Source organism: Asparagus officinalis, chromosome 4 (assembly GCF_001876935.1).
Source record: "Asparagus officinalis chromosome 4, Aspof.V1, whole genome shotgun sequence".
Taxonomy (NCBI): Eukaryota; Viridiplantae; Streptophyta; class Magnoliopsida; order Asparagales; family Asparagaceae; genus Asparagus; species Asparagus officinalis.
In genome coordinates this window covers 85,510,390-85,533,851 of record NC_033797.1, presented here as the reverse complement: position 1 = coordinate 85,533,851, position 23,462 = coordinate 85,510,390, and the positions used below count along the sequence as shown (strand labels likewise).

The 23,462-nt window shown below is 29.3% G+C and overlaps 1 protein-coding gene across 1 annotated transcript in view; it reads left to right on the top strand.

The window, feature by feature from the left end:
• Window positions 1–22,946, top strand: part of LOC109839014 (MADS-box transcription factor 17-like) — a 41,265-nt gene extending 18,319 nt beyond the window's left edge. Inside the window, exons 2-9 of the mRNA XM_020407447.1 lie at window positions 3,699–3,722; window positions 12,990–13,284; window positions 14,650–14,711; window positions 14,811–14,910; window positions 20,041–20,082; window positions 22,099–22,140; window positions 22,318–22,451; window positions 22,604–22,946. Coding sequence (XP_020263036.1) covers window positions 3,699–3,722; window positions 12,990–13,284; window positions 14,650–14,711; window positions 14,811–14,910; window positions 20,041–20,082; window positions 22,099–22,140; window positions 22,318–22,451; window positions 22,604–22,688 — 784 coding nt within the window. The 3' untranslated portion in view covers window positions 22,689–22,946. The remainder of the gene's footprint in view (window positions 1–3,698; window positions 3,723–12,989; window positions 13,285–14,649; window positions 14,712–14,810; window positions 14,911–20,040; window positions 20,083–22,098; window positions 22,141–22,317; window positions 22,452–22,603) is intronic.

The window sequence follows — 23,462 nt, the reverse complement described above, 5'->3', positions numbered from 1 at the left end:
CAAACTTTTAGATGATAAACAAATGTAGACATCTAAAAGGTGTAAAGTACTCAGTGCAGAAATCTTGCAAATAGTTAGCTTTACAAAGGTTAAAGGCTAAAGACACAAATCATTTGCATGCGCTATAAAAATATGGCAATTCAGCATATAATAAAAATCTGGAATAGTATGTACTCAGCAACAAAGGCACATCAAGGGGTATTAATGGGACACATTTATGACATGTTACGGTAAAAGTCTTAATGCTCTCTCTGTTAGTGATTAGTATTATGATTACACTAACTTGCGTATCTTATATTTTATCGGTTATCTTATTTGAATCCCGACCCGTTGTAACAATACGTTCTCTATAAACATAATTTCTTTTCTAAGTGAAGCATGTGCTTTAGGAATTTAATGATAGGATATGTGAATTCTAATGTTAATTAAAAGTGAAAGAGAACACCTTATTTACTACTAAAAAGGGTTATTGGAAACATCTGATAGCAATACAGCGCTCGTTAATAGAAGAACTAGAAAGGAAGAAGGTTTTATTGCTGAATGTCGATATCTGAATCTAGGATTTACCAGAAACTAATAAAGATTTATTTATTTTATTTGTATTTATATGTTTATTGCATGTATCTAGGACTAATATCCCAAGCAAAACTAATAAAAGATTTATTTGTTTTATTTGTATTTTTATATGTTTTGCATGTATCTAGGACTAATATTCCAATCAATTTATGCATAGTTGGATTTCTACCATTATGATTAGGCTTCATTGACTTTGTTTTGTTGTAAAATATATCATAGTTCAGAACTAAGATATAGTTTTACTTACTTTGAAGTAGATAAAAGTAACTATATGTAGAAACCATAAGTCTTTAATCATAATCTATACTACATATAAAAGAGGTTTGAGGTGTTAAAACTTTTGATTGTCTCTTTTACCCTTCCAAAATTTAATAATTCACAATAATGCCTTCAAATTTATTCAATTCATTCTATTTATTACACTATAATTATTATTAAAATAAACATGAGAACTAATACTAAGAACTAAATATATATTATAATTTTAATCATAAATTTTATCCAATTCATTCTATTTATTACACTGCAATTATTCTTACACTAAACATAAGGACTGATATATTATAAAATTTACTAATATTAGTGTTATGTTAAATAAGATAAATATTTCACTTTAGATATTAGATATTATACAATAAATATACAATTTTAATATATAAGATAATAATATCATAACTTATATTTATAAATTATATCATAAATTCTGATAATTAAATATTTAATTAAGCATCTAACATCTAATCCAATATTATAATATATTGATATGTGCATCTGATGTGTAAAAAATTCATGGAGATGAATACTAATATAAATGTTAACCTCTTGGTGTAGTCAATAAATAGCATATAAATTATCATAATATATAGTACTAACTATTGCAATATACTTATCATAGTATTTGGATATGAGGTAATTCTTAGCATGTGGAATTCCAAGCGGTGTGGGAAGCTATTACATTTGTTCTGGACATTGGATGTGGAAAGATAGTTTTTTAAGAAGATGTGAATGTGATAATTAGAGATATCCATAATAGGTTAGAGCAACACTTGATTTTCAGATACTTTATGGATAATCTTCAGCGATGTTGCACATGAGTTGAGGAGTGAGATTTTTTGATAGTTTGTCAAATGGAGAATATAACGGCTCATGTGTTGGTCCTAAGAGTAAAGAAAATTAATGATTTTGTGGTATTGGTTGAAGACTCACCATCATTTTACACAATGTTTTACAGTCTGATATGGAGAAACGTTAATTCTCTTTCTTTTGCTGTGCTTCTGGGTTTTCAGTTTAGTTTTAATGTATATTAATATTTTTTCATGAAAAAACTATTAATTTAATGCTAGCTAATAAAGCAATTTATGACGTATTCCCTTCTTAACCCACAGATAATGCATTTAATATGAATTTTAGTGAGAAAATAAACCTATAATTAAGGGATTCATGTATGTTCTCTTACTGACTAATCAAATTCTCTTCATTAATTATACACTAACAATTTCTCGACTTATCTACTTTCATAAACATTCCACTTAGACAAGAGTTGCATAAATTTATGCTATATATGGATGCCGAAATGCACAAAACAAAATACTAAAGGAGTCAAAATAAAAAAGGAGGAAGTGAGAATTTTAATAGTGGAGTCAATCCCTCGATTATAGTAACTAGGATACCTTGTATTCAATAACATTTCATAGGCGATAATTAAGAGAGAATATTATATTGCTTTTTTTGAGGAAATGAACAGATCTGCAGCTGGTTTCACCTCTAATTTACGAAAAATATCAATCTATTAGTTGTACAAGTATACAATTTTGTGGAGAGAAAAACTAATATAAATTTTAATAAATTCACGGCGAGCGGGTGGCTGGGGACTCTGTTTGAGTCCTCTTCGTTGTTATAAAAAATAAGTCATGGGAAAATACAATGTGAGATGACCTTCAAATGTTTTAATCTCATATCATTGCTTAATACGTATGAGGTGCAAAGCACGTGTTAAATACTAGTTCTTATAAATCTATATTGGTACTACCTTGATACTGTGATACGTCCATATAATTTTGTTTTATGTTATGGAAATAATAAACTAAGTACCTACATCCCTCCTATTACCGTGAAACATTAGGTGATACGGAAATCTAACTGAAGATACTAATGTGAAATGAAAGACACACACATACATATATACATACATATATACATATCCTTCAAAATAAAGTATAATATTCATCAAGGGGCATTTAAGGTAGGGTATAATGTGGTTTACCTGGAATTGAAATTTCCATAACCTCTACATTGTAATAGTTTTGATACTTAAGGAGAGTCGATATGTGCCCAACCCTAAAAAGTAAGGACAATATTCTACATTGCCACTCCTTTTTTTTTCTTTTTTTTTTCTTTCACTTGGACTTAAGCCTTATAGTAAAATCAATTTTAGATAGCTGCACAAGGAAAATTTTATACTTAAATAGTAAACGATATGCTATTAGTAAATCCTTACGTATTTATGGTGATAGTATATTTTCAGAGAGCTATATAGGAAATAGTAATATTAAAGAAACTAGACTCCACTAATATAATATTTCATATGCACAACAATAACAACAATAATAAAGGTTTTATTTTGATATTTTGATTGTCAAAATAAATCATATTATTCCATTAATGTAAGCATGCTAATGTGCACGCTGCATAGATTGGTGCTCTACCTGAAATAAAATCCTAGATCCGCCCCTCTTGTCTATCAGTAAAACACAATTCTCTATGTTAGTACGTACCCATAGTGTTGACTTTGAAGGTACTTAATATACTCTTAAGCCACTATATGCTGATAATGTTTGAAATAAAGATATTTGAAAAGATATTAGACTGATAGGATTCAAAATCAGTGATCAAGGATGATATGGTTTTCATACATTCACTTCTGATATTTGATTAGAGAGATGCATTGTTTACCTTTTATGTCATCTATTCCTTCATAGGTAGCTATAAACTAAACAATGATTTATTCCCATCCCCACAAATCTGATAAAAAAATTTCGTGCTAGAGGACATATTTTATTTCAATACTTATTGTATTCTTAAAAACTTATATGATATTAACTTTGTTTATTTATTTTTGGTAGAACAAGCAAAACACTTGAGCGATTATTTTTTTTATATATATATATATATATATATATATATATATATATAAAAATGTATTATATTTTCATTTTACTTCAAGGGTGAATCAAATATGATAATGCAATCATGATAGATTTTCTAGCTAAATATAACCACCATAAAAATTTAACTGTATACAGTAATTTTGTATGCATAACCTCTATAATATTATATAAGCTCCTTATTCTTCATATCATGTATCTTGTTTTGCATTTCGGTAATATATAATATTAGATGAAAGTTGCGATCTGTTTGAAATTATGATTTCTCTTTCTTTGTTAATGTCTGTTGAAGTAATCTAAGATTTAACAAAACCTTTGAAAACGTGTTATGAGAACCCACTTTAAATGTAACTGAAAAACATAGGATCTAATCTCACAGTCAGATTGTTTGTTCTTTGTTCCATATATCATATCATATCATACTCCCTTTAAAAGTACGAGTTCCGGAAAAACTTTTCATGGTCAGTATTACCCTAAACTTTTTAAAATATTACATTGTTATCCTAATCTATTCTAATTATCTTATCTTCTTTAAATTAATTAGTAACTAAATGATTTATCATATTTAAAATGAGACTTAACATGTTATTGGATAAAGAAAATGCGTTTGATATAATTCAAATCATTTACTTATTTCACTTCATAGAGAAATCTAAAAAACATATGCTAGCTAGCACCTAAAATTTTTTGGACTTTGTAAAAAAAATCCTTGAAGTTTTTTAAATTATAAAAACACCCCTACAAATTTAAAATTTTATTAAAACATCTTAAAAAATTATAAATTTTACTTATTTCAATTCAATGAGAAATCTAAAAAATATATGCTAGGTAGAAACTAAAAGTTTTTTGACTTTGGAGAAAATATTTTGTAAGTTTAAAAAATTAAAAAATACCCCTAAAATTCAAAATTTATTAAAAAACACCTTTAAATTTTTAAACTTATAAGCACACTAAAAACCTACAAATAACACAAACAACTCCCAAAAATTTATGAAATTTGCAATAAACAATCTGAACTTTTTACAAATTATAAAATAAAACCTTCAGAATTGTAAATTTATAAAAATCTATAAATTTCTAAGCTAATAGTACATTGAAAATATAGGAATTATAAATATCCCCTACATAATTTATATTTAAAGAAAACACCCTGAGAATTTCAAACTTATTAGTAAATTGAAAGCATAGGAATTATAAATAATCTATAAATAATTTACAATATGTAGAAAAAGCTTAAAAGTTTAAAAAATTACAAAAAGCCCCTAAAATTCATAATTTATAAAAAAAACTATGAGAATTTCTAACCTATTAACACAAAAATGAATATACGAAATTACTAACAACCTTAGAAAACTAAAATTTGACAAAAAATATCATACTCACTTTAAAAGTATAGATTTAGGAAAAACCTTTCATGGTCAAAATTATCCATACAAAAATTTATGAAATTTGCAATAAACACTCTGAACTTTTTACAAATTATAAAATAAAACCTTCAGAATTGTAAATTTATAAAAATCTATAAATTTCTAAGCTAATAGTACATTGAAAATATATGAATTATAAATATCCCCTACATAATTTATATTTAAAGAAAACACCCTGAGAATTTCAAACTTATTAGTAAATTGAAAGCATAGGAATTATAAATAATCTATAAATAATTTACAATCTGTAGAAAAAGCTTAAAAGTTTAAAAAATTACAAAAAGCCCCTAAAATTCATAATTTATAAAAAAAACTATGAGAATTTCTAACCTATGAACACAAAAATGAATATACGAAATTACTAACAACCCCTAGAAAACTAAAATTTGACAAAAAATATCATACTCACTTTAAAAGTATAGATTTAGGAAAAACCTTTCATGGTCAAAATTATCCATAACTTTTTTAAAAAGAACATAAATGATTTAAAATCTATTAAAATTTAAATTTACAGAAAAAACACCCTCAAAGTTTAGCACATTGTAAATTACCTCTCAAAATTTTAAAAATTTTTAATAATTTTTTATAAGTTCTTTATTTCAATGTAATGTTTAATAGTTTTGTGTATTTGTAAATTACAAATTTTTAGGGTGTTTTTTTATACTTTTTTAAAATTTTTAGGGTGTTTCTTTTGTAGCTTTCTAAATTTTTATTGTGTTTTCAGTGTAATGCATAAATAAGTCAATTAATTATAATATTAAAGAGTAAGTCATTTTTAAGATTATTAGGGTATAGTTAAGTGTACAACACATCACTGTTCCTAGATAGTGTAATTTATATATGCAAAAATTGTATATAAGATTCTTTACGAATTGAATGGTCACCCATCTTTTGAAGACTTCAAGATACTAATAAATAAAAATATTGTACTAAATTAATATGTTTATAACTCACAACTAGTAGACCAGTCTGGATTGAAAGAAACAATGATGATAAGATTATTAGACCATAGTTAAGTGCGCACATCACTATTCCTAGGCAATATATTTTATATATGTAAAATTTTTTAGATAATCTATATAGTGGTTAAAAAATTTTGATTTAATGTACTATTTTTTATAAATTATATTTAATGTGATCCACCATATAATTTTGATAGTGGTCATCATAAATTTAATATGTTTGATTGATTAACTATAAACATGTATAGACCATAGATTACTTTACTTTCTCACATGAGCTAATATTTAGTATTTAATAATTTAAATTATTATTTTTAAACTTAATATAAAGAGGAGCTCTAATAACATTTATTTATTTACCTACAGCATAATACAATCTTAATTTTTATTTTTACTAGAGATTTATTTCATAGCTAAGCGTATCAAATTAATAACCAAAATAATAATTAATTATGCTGAAATTAGGATGATTATAGTTGGCCACTCACTATGAAGTTTTTATAAAGATATATACATTATTTTATATACCTATCTGCATTACCAATGTATAATTTACAAATTACTTCTTAATTTGACACATTGAATTACTTTTTCTTTGTAGAAATTTCTTCTTTGACTATAATGTAATGTTAACATATTTTTATGGAGCACAACTACTGACTATAAGCATAGATGTTTCCATATATATATACTTTATAATTTATTTAAAAATATCATATATAGTAATATCATTGTAAATTGTAATAATATCATTATTAGGAAAAATTTCTTCATAAATCAATATGTTTGTTACGATATATAAGTTATGCACTCGAAATTCTTGTGTCTTTTATAGAGTCAAAAAGTTTGAATACAAGCCTCTAACATGTTGCTCTCACAACAACAAAATCCACTTAACAGATGTGGATATTTCATATGAGTTATGTATCCTATATACAATATAATTCCCCTATGCAAGTGAGTTATAATTACATTTTTTATTCACATCGTTTAGGGTAAGATTTGATAGGGACATTCTATCAAAGAAAAAAAATTATATTTAGAGCACATAGCGAAATATATCATAATTTTCCTGTTCTAATTTCGTAAGAAAATAATTCTTCATACTTTCAATTTTACTTCTATGATACAGAGAATGAGCTATAAAATTGAATGAGAATATTATATAATATAAATATGAGTAAAATAATAACTAAAAGTTAATGTGAATATGAGCAAACCACAACTAAAAGTTTAATGATATATTACAAGTAAATTCATATGCAAAATTCTTTTACGAATTGAATGATCACCCATCTTTTGAAGACTTTAAGATACTAATAAATAGAGGTGATGTATTAAGTTAATGTGTTTATAACTCACAAATAGTAGATCATGTGGTCACAGTCTCGGTTGAAGGAAACAATGACTATTTTATTTAAGAGAGAGATTATTGAGTTGATGATCAATCCAAAAAAAAACTTTTTTTTTAATTTTTACTCTATTGTTATCAATTTAAATAATCATAATATTCAACCACGTGCATTGCACGTGTATCTCTACTAGTCTATACAAATGGGCTACACAAATGTTATTTAATTTCCCGAAAGACCGAAGGAATCTGTTATGTTATTTTCTTTTTCAAGTGATATCCAATGTTGCATATTATTTTTGTTTACGACCTTATGTTATTTAACATTTTTATAAAATGTTTTCAAGACCTTCTCTTTAATCTAATATATTCATCGTCTTAAATCCCTCCTTTATATGCAATTATATGTAAAATTTAAGATGATGGTAAAAGTATTTAAATGACTGGATAGGTTAGTAGGTTGGATTGGTGGTTACAGTCAGATTTTCTTTGTTTTTACCTGAATTTCGGAAGGCTTGAAAGCTCTGAAGCTGCGGACTGGAGGGTGATGACATAGGTCCGCTCCCCTCCGTCCACATCTCCTTTGCTTCCCCGCTCTCCATTTTGTTAATTCAGGTATACTTTTGTATATCTTTTGTATACTTTTGTACATTCTAGTTGATATATACAGTTTTTATGAACAGGGAAACTCGCACTGTTTCTTGCTTCAAAAAAAAAAAGTATTTAAATGACTCGCTGTTATCAACTTATAGAAAACTCATGAACATGTGTCAATAGCATCCCCTGCAAATAGATTTTGATCTACTTGTACTACTTAGAAAAAGTAGATTTTAAAAGGGTATTGTAATTTGATAGTTAATTAGGAGTGCCAGTACTCATTTGGATGCGCAAATTTCATAATACTTGTGTTCTATTAAACAGTTTGACAAAAATATCTTCTTAATTGTTTGTTCGGGAGAGCTATCCAAATTGGTCTTTTCATCCATGTAATTTGATAGTTAATTTTTCAGCGCTTCTTGTTTCTAGCAAATTATCTTCCAAGCTTTTTAAATTACAAAAACACCCTACAAATTTAAAATTTTATAAAAATATCTTAAAAATTATAAATTTACTTATTTTAATTTAGTGAGAAATATAAAAAATATATGCTAGCTAGAAACATAAAGTTTTTTGACTTTGGAGAAAATATCTTGTAAGTTTTAAAAATTATAAAAACACCTAAAAATTAAAAATTTATAGAAAACACAATGGAAATTTAAAACTTATAAACACACTAAAAACCTACAAATAACACAAACGACTCCTAAAATTTTATAGAATTTGCAATACACACTTTGAACTTCTTATAAATTAAAAAATAAAATCCTTAAAATTATAAAACTTATAAAAATCCTGATAATTTCCAATCTAACAGTACATTAAAAATATAGGAATTATAAATACCCCTACATAATTTATATAATTTATAATAAACAATCTTTAAAGTTTCAAAAATTATAAACAAACACTTAAAATTTAAATTTTACAAAAACACCTTGAGAATTTCAAACTCATTATTAAATTGAAAACATAGGAATTATAAATTGTCTATAAATAATTTGCAATCTGTAAAAAAGACCTATAAGTTTAAAAAAATTATAAAAAACCCTAAGATTCATAATTTACAAAAAAAACCATGAGAAGTTCTAATTTATAGTAAACAATCCTTAAAGTTTCAAAAGTTATAAACAAACACTTAAAATTTAAATTTTATAAAAACACCCTAAGAAGTTCAAACTCATTATTTAATTAAAAACATAGGAATTATAAATTATCTATAAATAATTTATAATCTGTAGAAAAGACCTATAAGTTTTAAAAAATTATAAAAAGCCCTAAGATTCATAATTTACAAAAAAACAACATGAGAAGTTCTAATCTATAGGCACTAAAATGAAAATACAAAACTACTAACAACCCCTAGAAAATTAAAATTTTGCAAAAAATATCATACTCCCTCATCAGTTTAGGAAAAGCTTTTCATGGTCAATATTACCCATAATTTTTTTAGAAAAGAACATAACTAATTAAATATCAATTAAATTAAAAATTTATAAAAAATAATACCCTTAAAGTTTAGTATATTGCAAATTACACCTCCAAAGTTTAAAAATTTCAATTGATTTTAATGTAATATTTAATAGTTTTGTGTATTTGTAAATTATAAAATTTTTAGAGTTTTTTTATAATTTTTAAAACTTTAAGCATGTTTCTTTTTTAGATTTTTAAATTTTTATTGTATTTGCACTGTAATGCATAGATTACGTTAATTAATAATGATATTGAAGATTAAGTCGTTCTTAAGATGTATTAGGTCATAGTTAAATGTGCACATAACTATTTCTAGACAGTATAGTTTATATATACAAAAATTTTATACAATCTATATAGTTGTTAAAAGGATTTTGACTTTAATGTATTATTTTTTATAAATTATATTTAATGTGAACCCATAATATAATTTTGATTGTGGTCATCATAATTTTAATACATTTCATTGATTGACTGTATAGGTATATAGACCATAGATTAATTTACTTTCGTACATAAACCAATATTTAGCGCTTAATAATTTAAATTATACCTTTAAATTTAATATAAAGATAATCTCTTATAATATTTATTTACCTACAGGATAATACAATCTCAATTCTTATTTTTTTCTTGAGATTTATTCCATAATACGCGCATTAAATTAGTAATTAAATTAATCATTATTTATGTTTAAATTAGGATGATTGTAGTTGGTCACTCACTATAGAATTTTTATAAAGATATATACCTTACTTTCTATAGCTATCTACACTGCCCATGTATATTTTATAAATTAGTTATGAATTTAACATATAAATTACTTTTTCTTTATAAAATTTTCGTCTTTGACTTTTGGATTGTGTAATTACTATATCACTATCCTAGCGTAGGAAGGACCTCACTCTAAATGGCTTCAAGCCAATATTTGAGTTGACCTAAAATATATACGATTGTCACTATGTGTATATATTTTTAAAGAATCATGTCAACACTTTTTTAACAGAAAGGATATTCTAACCTCTGATATTATAAAAAGTAAATATAGCTAATTGAGTGATTAACAAAAGAGAACTTATATCAGAAAAGCATGACTATAAGGCAAAAAGGATAGGTAATGGTATTGCCAACAATACTGCCAATAACAAACTATAATGTAAAAGTTAACGTATTTTGTGGAGCCAAACTACTTGCTATAAGCATCGAGTTTTTCATATTTATACTTTATAATTTATTTAAAAAGGTCATATAATCTTATATAATAAAATTAATTTAATATTAAACAGTAATATCGTTATAATAATATCGTTATTAGGGAAAAATTTTCATGAACTAGCATGTTCTTTTCGTTATATAAACTATACACTCCAAATTATTGTGCCTTTTATAAAGTCAAAAAATTTGAATACGAGCATCTAACATTTTGCTCTCATAACAACAAAATCTACTTAGCAGATGTTGGTATTTTAGATAAGTTATATGACTCATATACAATACAATTACCTAGGCAAGTGAGTTATAATAGCATTTTTAATTCACATCGTTTGGGCTAAGATTTGATAAGGATCTTCCATCAAATAAAAAATTATATTTAGAGCACATGGCGAAATATATCATAATCTCGCTGCTTTAATTTCGTAAGAAAATAATTCTTCGTACTTTTAGTTTTACTTCTATGATACGGAGAATGAGCTATAAAATTGAATGAGAATATTAGATAATGTAAATATAAGTGAAGTCATAACTAAAAGTTAATGTGAATATGAGTCAAACCACAAGTAAAAGTTTAATGGACATATTGTAAGTAAATTCATGTGCAAAATTCCTTCGCGAATTACATGATTACCCAGCTTTTGAAGATTTCAAGATACTAATAAATAGAGATGTTGTACTATATCAATGTGTTTATAACTTACAAGTAGTAGATCACGTGGCCACAGTTTGGGTTGAAGGAAACAATGACAATATTTTATTTGATAGAGAGATTATTGAGTTGATGACCAATCCCCCAAAAAAACTTTATTTTTTTACTTTAGTCTATTTTTATCAATTTAAATTATCATGAAATTCAACCACGTGCATTGCACGTATATTTCAACTAGTTTAGTTAAAGAGTTTAAGTTTAAAATTGACACATGACTCTTAAATTTGTCAAATTAGTATAACACACTGTTAATGAGTCAAAAATAATATCATGTAGTGATAATACAAATTACAAGCGATAAACCTCTAAATGAAGATGATCAAACAAAATGAATCTACATCTGATTAAATTCCATTTGTTTATGCACTGAATACAAACGAAAATATTCATTTATTTTTAAATAAAACTATGAAATCAAATATAACTGGACATTATGGTGAACAAAATAACGAACTATTCAACAATTATCCAGTTCATTCTCACTCCCTATTCCTAACTAGTGCATCTAGCAACCTTTGTTGTAAATTTCCTATTCATCTCAATCATTCAACACACGCAGTAAGATGGTTGAGAGGTTCTGATATGACTCCTTTGGTCTTGGGTTTGATTCCGACTGCATTATTAAAATAAAATTTCAGTTGATCCTTTCCCTTATTATATGTTGTCAAATTCCATATATTTCATGTATATTCTCAAAAAAAATTTAAATTTCTAGAACATAGTTCCCTACTTATCACGAGTGAACTTTATGTTGTACACAAATAGTTATTTCCAAATAGAATATATGTTTTAAACTAATAAGACAAATACTTATTCCAATTAAAAGAGAAAAATACAAGGAAATGATAAATGTTGTACACAAATACTTATTTTCAATAAGGGGGTGTTTGTTTCACTTTTTTTATAGAATAGGAATAAAAATTGGATCAGATAGGGGTAAAACTATAAATAAAGGATTGTAATTATATCCTATTTCTAAGTTTGGTTCGTAACATTTTTATAAAATTGGATGTTTATAAAGTTGGAAAAGAAGGGGGTTTTTATAGAAACCCAAATTAGATGGGTTTGGATGGATTTGGGTTGAAAAGCTGACAACACCCCCTACTATTCTCATTCCCTTTCTTTTTTGGAATTCGCCGCACTACAAACCAAAGACAAAAAAAAAGGAATCCACAACATTCAATAACAACAAAAAATTATCCTTAAATTTTTATAGATTAGATAGGAATCCATAAAAAACATCCGCAGGATAAGAAAATGATATACGTTGTACCTCAAGATCTATGTGAAGGTCAAAAAGGGTTTTCCCTGATCTCTTCCTCTGCTGTTAGCCTTGCAACTCGGCCACCTTCCATTATTTTGTCTTTTGAAACTTCCCATTTTTAATCTGCTTATTTATTGGCTGCGGGGACCATCATCTAAACTACCAGTGGGGTTGTAAATTTGTCGGGTCGGGTCAATGTTAACCTGACATAAGCTTGATCCGAACCTGACATGTTTCTGCCGTCTCTGAAGGCAGTGCTCTGTTCTCCCCACCGTTGAATCTTTCTATCATAAATCTTATATTTTGCAATATGATAATAACTCCGATTCCCTGCAAGTCCAAAGTCTGATCCTCAATGAGCGCATCAAGAAGGGCTGTGCACTGTTGGAGTTAAAGGGTTCAGGCTCCATAAATTTGAGTCCTATTTTCAAAGTCCTCAACATGTTTGTAGAAATGCCTTTGTCAACAGAAAATAGCAAAAAGCATGAAACCTCTCATCTTTGTTCATTCTGTTGTAGCTTGATTCAGGCTCATAAATCGGGTAAGGTACTCTTAAATGTGATTCACTGGTTTTGAGTATAATGCACAGCATCTCAGGTACTTGTGTTACATAATATATTGGTAGTTTAGGCATAAACTAATCAAATTCTCTGTCTATGGTGAAGCTAAGTGAGTTTCCTTTTCACACAATTTCACTTTTCTTTGTTTATATAGATGCAAAACAAGATTGACAGGAAAAACTGACTCTTATCATGTGATAACAACCAGCAAAAATGACAGTTTCTTAGATGCTACTGTTGTTGTAAATGTTGTCCTTGTATCTTTATACTTGATACCATATTGACACTAAAATTGCAATAAGCTAATAGGTCGCAAGTTGTTTTTTCATAAGCAATAAGTCTAAGTTCTGGTTCAGGCATTTATTCTCAAACATAGATTAATATTGAATTTTTTTTATAGCTGATTAGATTATTAGTGGGAGAAATATATGAACTATGAAGTAGAGAGGGATGAAAAAAACCTGGGTTTCATATGTTACAGCATTATATTGGTATAAGTGTTGTCTTGTCTCAATTGTTGATACTGATAAAATCTCAAAGTTAAAAGGTTTTTTTTTTTATAATCGTCCAATGTTTATACTTAACTGTTAACCAAAGTTGGAGTATGTTGGGGACAAGCTTTACTGAAAGTTTCTCATGTTTGACACTGAAGTGGCCAGGGTTTCAATAATATTAGTTTTCAGTTTGTAGAATAAGCTTGTATCCATTAATGTGTGCTCATGTTTGTGGTTATTTGGCGTGTTTTTAAGAACAGAATTATGTTTATAAAGAAGAGATTGGCTTCCTTGTGCATAATTTCTCTTAAAACCTAAAAATGCTGTTGAAAGTTATGCTTTCTTGGAGCGAAAATTTATTGATTAGCAAGGAGAGTCTTGATGCACTTAGTTAACAGAAAATTCTTATTGATATCTTCTTATACCATTCAGTTCTCCTGAAGTTGATTGATCATTTTTTTCATTCTAGTTGCTTAGTGGTAAATTAGCTTTTATCTCGCTGAAATAGTTTATGTTATGATTACTGGCCCAAGAGAAGGCTCCTAGTTGAGAAGAAGATATAATTGGAACGGACTGAGGTCAACTGGATTGAAGAATTTTTGCTAGGGTGGAGGATATAAAAATTTAATAACGTAGGCTGTGTCCAAATTTCAAGGAGAGACTAAATGCGCTCTCGTATTTCATTTTATGTAGAAGTCTACTGATCATTCCAAGCCTGTGGTCCTTAGATTGCGTAAACTGTCTTCTATATTCTTGAAACTAATATTGAAGCAGAGGCACCGTTGTTTTTGCTATGAAACCAACTCCTTTTCCATGCTGCTTCATTTTGAATTACTGGTTCTGGTACTTTAACGCAGAGCTGGTACCAAGAAGTTTCCAAGTTGAAGGCAAAATTTGAGTCCCTGCAGCGTTCCCAAAGGTTATCTTTCTGGGCCTGCCATTTCTCTTGCTGTTTCTTTAGATAATTTCCCTTACATAATTTTTTTCTGGAATGTACTAACCTTTTATTTGTATGAAGACATTTACTTGGAGAGGACCTTGGTCCATTGAGTGTGAAAGAATTGCAACAGCTGGAACGACAACTGGAATCTGCTCTGTCACAAGCTCGGCAAAGAAAGGCGAGTAAAATTGCCCATCTTATTTGATACCTTAGTTGGTTCAGCTCTTTTCTCAGGAGAAGTTTTCTGTTTAATTTTTACTTTGGAACTGAAATGTTTAGAAGTTTTTTGCTGTTTGGATCTTGAACCAAATTGCCTTTTTCATAATACTATACATATGGAAAATGACTTCAAAATAACAGCCTGTGAGTGTTTTTGGCATGAAACAAGTAGGTAAAAAGTTTAGCAAAACCCAGGAAATAGTTATTTGTTTATTTAATTTGTATTTAAATCTTATGGCTCTGGATCTGGTCCATAGCTAATGAAAATAATTATGGTAAATTTAACTAGACTCCTAACAAGTTTGGGTTTTTCAGAAAACCCCTAAACTATGTTGATGTTTTTCACTTAACCCCCAATAACTACTTTATGGTGTTTATGTTATATTCGTTGTTTCAAAACTCGACATATGGGCTTACGTTTATGGAGGTTAAGTGGAAAAAAAATTTATGTTTTGAAAGTTTTCAAAATCATGTTTTGGAAGTTTTCTAGAATTTTCAAACTTATTGAGGGTTTAATGAGAGTTTCAAAGTTTTGGGATATACTGCTGAAGGTCTAAACTTATCAGGGTCTAGTGAAATTTACCCAAAAAATTAATATTCAAGATGTGAAACAAGTAAAAGCAAAATAACTTTTAATTGAATAATGTTTTTGCTCAAGTTTCAGTAGTAGCCAGTTTCTGTGCAAAAAACATTAAAAAAAAGTGTTCTTACACCATGCTTTCATCCTCTGTGATTAATTAATAAACCATGACTACATTAAGGTAAATCCCAAGTGGTAATAAAGAAAATAAATTGTAATGTTCACAAAATGAAAATCATTTACGCAGGGATTGGGCGAGATAATTATCTTTACAGGTGAAGTTTGCATGTTTTTCTTCTTGGTTATTAACTCTTGTATAAACTTCCATCAAAAGTTGCTCATGACTGTGATAGAAAGCCTTATTTGTGGTGATTAATTAATATCAAGACTTAGTCATTTTTCTTAATACAATTGAGATTTTAAGTGTTCTTTTATTCTGTTTAAATTGCTATTATAGGATGGAAGTAAGGGTTATGTTTATTTCATTAATAAATACGACGACAGACGAAAAGTTTTTATTGAAATACTCTGCAGTGAAGCATCAGAACAGATATACTTGTTTACACTAGTGAACTACACACGCACAGTAGGACACGTAGCTTAAAACGAATGCTTTTAGGGCCTGTTTTGAAAATCTTGGTTCCCTTTTGAGAATAATCTTGCTTGGGAAAAAAGGGGCCAACAGGTACCCAGTTTTCCCTAGGCCAAAAAGACCCCTAATATTAGTCATGTTGATCCAGCTCCCTCCTAGCCAAAGCAGAACTGGTTTATCTCAAAACGGGGGGCACAAGAAATTATTTCCCAGTTTTTACAAGTCTCGCTCTGAATCAAACAGAACTGATGTATTTCAAAACTGGGTTAGGACAAATCCTCACCCAATGCTGAGGAGCTTGTCAAACTGACCTTTATAATCTATATGCTTTTATTATTAAGCCCAAAACATTGGATCTCAATAAACAATCCATACATAACATAACCTTATTCTGTTACTCAGTAAAATTCGACTTAGGCAATTTGACTGTAGTTACTAACAAAAGTTAGATGTTATCATTCTAGCGGTTTTGGAATATGTGATCAGTGAAAGATGAATCCGGACCCTATTGGAATGGTTATCTGCTTATTCCAAACAATGTTGTTATTGTCTGTTATCAAGAGAAGATATGGTACATACGAGTATGAAGATGCTAACCATATTGGGGACAACAATAATTTAGGGATCAAATGGAAAATTTATAACATCTAGACTAAGATTCTAGCCTTCCTGTGCAAAGTTCCCTCAGCAAGTTCATACTTCGGTCATTGACTAGCATCCGGCTGACAACTTTATTATAACTATCAATTGTGCTGATAAACCAGCTATGTAGCAGCAGAACCACAAATTTGTGGGTTCTGGAAGATGATGTTGATTATTGGTTAGTCAACTACCTACGTATTTTTTATATTTGTCCTACATTAGGGATACAGCTCGCAGAGATCAGTTCGGCCATCAATAGGGAAGGCATATGAATAGTGAAAATTCATAGGAATTTGAGTTAGGTTGCTATGAGATTAGCTAGGATCAATGGGCCAAAAGGTCAATGATGAGAAATGAGTTAAGTGAGTATTACTTTGAACGTTCACGAATCATTCATAGACATTGCAAACAAACGGTTTCGAAATCAACCTCCCAACGGTTTTCTTATTGAGATTTGCCTCAAGTAGCTTAACAAGTTTAGCATGGTATTTCCAGTGTCAGTCGTGTCTTCGTTGATGTTCAAGATAACACAGCAAGCAGTTGATTGTGGAGGACTTCCTGACCAGACAGTCTTCGATCTTAGATAATTTTCTCAATCACATAGTATTATGAGTGACTTCATACTGAAATGACTACATGATAATGTGCATGACCATTGTGTAAAACTAAAAGACTCAATGGAGAACAAAGTTATTCCTGAAAAATTGCATGTATCTTGATCTTACATATCCAGTATGTAGTCAATGTTTATACTCAGCAAAACATAGGAGTGGCAATTTATGACCCGACTAAAGCCGACCCGTTACAAATGAGTATGAGCCACTTTATATAGTTCGGGTCATAAACGGGTTGACCCTATGGACCCGTTTATTAATCGGGTCGCAAACGGGTCAACCCGCTGACCCGTTTAACTTTAACTCATTTATCATTCAACCCTTAACATTTAAAATTTATAAAAACACATCCATAAAATATCAATACTTATGAAAACTATAAAATTCATAAATTACATATCACACTTTGAAAATTTTACAATTTGCAGAAAACACCCTGAGAGGTTTGAAAAACATCCTAAAATTTTTTAAAAATTGAAAATACACCCTCAAACAGTTAAATTTATGAAAACACAGCCCAGAAATATCAAAATCTACAAACAGTACAAAATCTAAAACTTATAAATAACACCATGACAATTTTGAAATTTGCAGAAAACAACGCGATAATTTCAAAAGTTACGAAAAACACCCAAGTAAGTCAAATTTTACAAAAACACACCCCTAAAAAAATCAAAATCTATAAATAACTACACAATCTATAACTTATAAATAGCGCTATGAAAATTTTGAAATTTGCCAGAAACACCCTAATATTTTCAAAAGTTGCAAAAAACACCAAAAATAAGTCAAAATTTTAAAAAATTTAATAATTCAAACTTATGAACAGTGAAAATTTATAATATATATATATTACAAAAACCCCTATATGTTTTGAACAGTGAAATTTTTGAGTTTTGCAAAAACACCCCATATGTTTAAAGTCAAACTTTTAGAGAAACATACCCCAAAAATTTCAGAACGTAAAAAAAGTACAAAATCTATAAGTTATAAGCAGCTCCATGAAATTTTTAAATTTGCAAAAAACACCCTAAAAGTTTAGAAAATTGCAAAATACACCCTCAAAAAGTCAAACTATTATAGAAACACGCACTGCAAACAAAAAAAATTATGAACAGTATAAACTCTATAAATTATAAATAACAGGGTGAAAACTTTGAAATTTGCAGAAAACACCTTAATGGTTTCAAAATTGCAAAATATGCCCTAAAAAAAGTCAAATTTTACAGAAAGGCAGCACCTAAATATCAAAACTTATAAATAGTGCAAAACCTATAACTTACAAACAACAAAATTTTGAAATTTGCATCAAACATCCTAAAAGTTTAAAAATTGCAAATGCACCATCGAAAGTCAAATATTACAGAAACATATGCCAAAAAATATGAAAACTTACAAACAGTACAAAATTTATAGCTTATAAAAAGCAATGTGAGACTTTTGGTATTTGCAAGAAACGCCCTTAAATTTTTAAGAATTACAAAAAGGACCCTGAAAATTCAAAATTAAAAAATAATTGAAAAGTCAAAACTAACAAAGGGTATAAAGTTTATAATTGAGAAAAAGTCCACTGAGAAAATAATATTTGCAGAAAACACCCTAAAACTTTTAAATTTTACAAAAAACATCCTCAAAATTCAAATTTTACAAAAAAACCCTGAAAACATCTATACTTTTAAACAGTAACAAAACCTATGAATGGTAAATACGATCACTGTTTTAAATATCGGCCGATAACCGATATTATCGGCCGAGTTATCGGATTTGGGAGCTCTCCGATAGGATAACTTGGATTTTTAATCGGTTATCGTTTTTGGCAAGTTATCGGGGAGTTATCGGCGTTATCGGTACTTATCGGCCGATAAGTAAGGTTTTTTTATCGGGATTATCGGCCGATAAGTAAGGCTATGCAATCGAATGGTTTCATCGTGCGGTCAAGATGCAAGTTTTGCTTTCTACAATTGGTTAGTGATTCTAAACATGATGATTTACATTTTGGTATGTTTATATTTCATTAAGCATGGTTAGATTACATTTTTTAGTTATTATATTATATATATACACCATCTAGTATATCACTCCGATAAATACTACTTATCCCCGATATATCCCCGATTTCCGCTATCCGATAAGAATTTTGGTCGTCCGATAAATTCCCGATAACCGATATTTAAAACCTTGAATACGATTATAAAAACTTTGATCATGGACTCTATATTAAGTACATGAAAATTATAAAACAATCAAATGGGTCACTTGGGTCGGTGGGTAACCCGTTTAATAAACATGTTGACCCGATTAGGTGATGGGTCGGGTCGGGTGAATATTATATTGGTCGGGTCAAAATTTATGTGGGTTGGATCGGGTTGGGTCGACCCATTTGCCACCCATAGAAAAACATGACTTAGCATTTACATCTCTGATTTTTATACCATTTTTGTTCCTGTTGTTGCTCTTGCATTACTCTCTTCATTAGAATTTTTTCGAAATAGAGTCATTTGTAGTTTTGTTTGTTTTGCTTATTCTTTTGTAACTATTTCCCGAGGAAGGATGAATCTGTGTTGTCATGCATTTTCATGTATTTCGACTCAGTCAATTTTGAGAATTCTTCAGGTTTATGTAAAGCTTGAAATTAAACAGATCTGTTGTTTTCATGAGCAGACACAGATAATGCTGGACCAGATGGAAGAACTCCGGAAGAAGGTAGGTCACATTATACTATTTATACTGAAGAAACTCTGTTTTCTTGGTAATAATTTTAGTTATACGAACTACATCTGCATAACAAGAGAGTAGATTTTACCTAGACAATACCTGTAATTAGAGTGAACTTCATGTATAGCTGTTCACCATTCTCACTGCTATTGGTTTGAAGTTCTAATTTCTGCGGCATGCCATATTGATTTTTGTCAGCTATATTGTTGATCAGCATTTGAACTAGGTCTTCAACTAGTGTTGTAAATTTGTTGACTGTAAGTCATTAACATTAATGAAATAAGTCAGGAAGAACTCAGAGCTGTAGAAATACATAACTACTCTTATTTTATTGCTCCACAAGCATACCCAAGTTTTTATTAATTATCAGGAACAACTTAGGTCGTCTTTCCAAATTTCTATGTTGCTTAAGCTCTCAAATATTGCTTGTTCCGTGTACGGGTCAAGTCTCAGAAAGCATCCTAGATATAATCTGCAAATACAAACTGAATGTTTGAAAGGCTAGGCATGTTTCATGATGCATAGAATGGCCATTAAGGGGAGAAAAAAAGTGGCAGTCTGAAAGGGAAAAAATTCAAGAAGCATTGTAAATAGAGGGATGGGTTTGGAGTGAGTCTTCTGTATCAATGTTTGGATCAATGCAGTTATTCGCATGTCACAGAACTTATGGGCTAATAGAAGATTTTATAGATTCAGTGCCAACAAGAAAATTACTAATAATTCAATTAGAATTTTAGCCGTATTTCTTTTAGTGGTGTGCTCTCTAGAACTGATTCGTATTAATTTGTCATCCTTCCTTGACACCTGAGTGATTATGTCTCATGCTTTCAAACTTAAGAAAAAAAAAGAAAATCCATAGGAGGTATAGTCTGAGGTTCCTTTGATATGCTTAGCTTGAGGTTGGTTCCTAAATGACCCATTTCAACCACAAAATTGCATTTAATCTAGTGCATGATATGGATCTTTTTTGCAAATAATCCCATGCATTAGATCCAATGCAGACTTTGCGATGTAAAGGACGCAATTATAGAATTATCTAGGCCATTGTCTACAATGAAACTCTCAGATAACTCTATCTCATATGTATGTGCGGGTTGTCTTTGGTTGAAAATTTCAGCTGTAGTTTATAAAATATTTAGTGCAGCTAAAGGCAGGTAGATTCCTAGGCGCACAAGTGCACTTAATCCACTTAGATTAAGTTTATTTGAAATTGCACCCAGTATTATGCTTTGGGTGTTACGGATCATACTAAGAAAGTGAATAAATCTTGGATGAGTCAAATGTACCTGTATAGACAATAACTGGAAGATTCGTTTACAAGCTTCATAAGTCGAGTGCTCTTAATTAGAATGACGAAATTGGAAGATTATTTAAACCTGCTGCAGACAAGGTGCAAATTACGTCCGAATAAGTTTTGCATCCTTTCCTTTCAAACACGAGTAAGAAATGTGTTTGAATTTTCTGCTGATTGAACTATATTAAGAGGTACGCAGCTTAACTGTACCTGTTATTTGTTGGTATCAGGTGCACATCTAACTCTTAAAAAAAAATCAAAGGTTTTCATTGCACTGATAACTGTAGGGAAGAATTCAGTGTCCAGTTCAATTATATTTATCCTCTACTTCAACAGGAATTGTAATCCCGAAAAAACAATATATCTATGGTTAAATTACATAGCATGCCTTCTAACTCACATGACATCAAAACTGCTTCTGATATATTCTCGATCAAGTTTTTTTGTTAATTTATCTTTAAGTTGTCAGATAATTGCATTTGATAGGTTTCTATGAACCAAAATTCAAATGTAATAAATTTCTTTTTTCAGGATCATGTAAAACAGGGTCAAACTAGCTTGCTACTATGAGAAATGTGCTAGTCAGTTATAAATCAAAGTTAGGTGTCACAAGGGTCTCTGCCTTTAGGCCTGCAAATAAGATTATACTAGAATCCTCTAACTTGTACTCAACGGACTGTGCTCATGTTTTTTTTATGTAATGATGCCAGGAGCGTCATCTTGGAGAAATCAATAAGCAGCTTAAAGCTAAGGTATTGGGTTCATTCTTGATGGCCTTTTCTTTCTTTCTCTTTTCCCCCATGAAGGAATGCCTGCTCCCAATCTTATGTCTATTCTTTTTGTTCTCCAACTATAGATTGATTGCTTCACAAATTTGCACCACTGCATCAATAATTATATTGCACTAACTATTTATCATAATTTCTCAGCTCGAAGCTGAAGGTGCAAGTTTTAGAGCCATTCAAGGTTCATGGGAATCTGAAGCAGGAATTGGCGGAAATGCATTTTCTATGCATCCTTCTCAATCCAGTGCCATGGACTGTGAACCCACTCTCCAGATTGGGTAATTTTTTTTCTGCCTTTTCATTCATTTTCCTCCTGCTCCCGGATCTGTTATTCTGTATTTTTATTCTTTAAATCCATATCCTTAACATATTTATCAATTAATAGAAACATAATTTCCTGGAAAATTTAACTAGCGAAGTTCATATTTAGGTATCACCATCTTGTTCAACCTGAAGCTGCTCTCCCAAGGAGCTCTGGCGGAGAGAACAATTTCATGCTTGGTTGGGTTCTTTAGAATGGTTTTACTCATCAAATAAAAGACTTAAATATGTCTAATATATGTAAGTTTAATCAGTATTTCCTTATGTTTGGATTTGGTATCTGGTTGCTAAGGTAAACTTGGCTTGTGTTTTTGGGTCTTATGTTAATTTGGTGTGAAACTTAACTTGATGTAATTAGGCCATGCAAATATAAAAACTCTTGCAAGTGCCAAGATTCTTAGTGTTTTATATCTTTCTGGTGGTAACTTTGCATTTGTTAAGTTTCACAAATATGGAATTGCTTCCAACGACCTGAAGTTTAGATTCTTCAATCGTCTATTTGTTTTTAATTGAAATTTTTGAAGTTTAGAATGTCAGTTGTTAAGTTATCTGTGTATATTTAGTTACTACTATTATTATCCGATATTTGAAATATGTGTTTTATGTTATTTATATTTCCTCTGTTGTGGTAATTTGTATAGTTATCAAACCAACTCAGGTCCGTTAATGTTTATATACATCCATGTATCTTTTTATTTATAGGTCCAACTTCTTGCAGCTATCAATAATCTAGAAGTATGTATTGAAAATTTAGGATAGGAAAAGCTAGCTTCTGATGCCTGTGCAAGCGTCTAATGCCCCCCAAACGCCTCAACAAAGAGGTTCTGAGATTTCCGTAGACGACGAAGCTGTGATGCATCCGTATCTCTTCCTTATGGCTCTGTACAGGGACACTAGATTCCTCAAATTAAATCAACATCGTTTATTGTTTTATGGATGATTCTGATGTACCCATTAAGAAGAGGTGA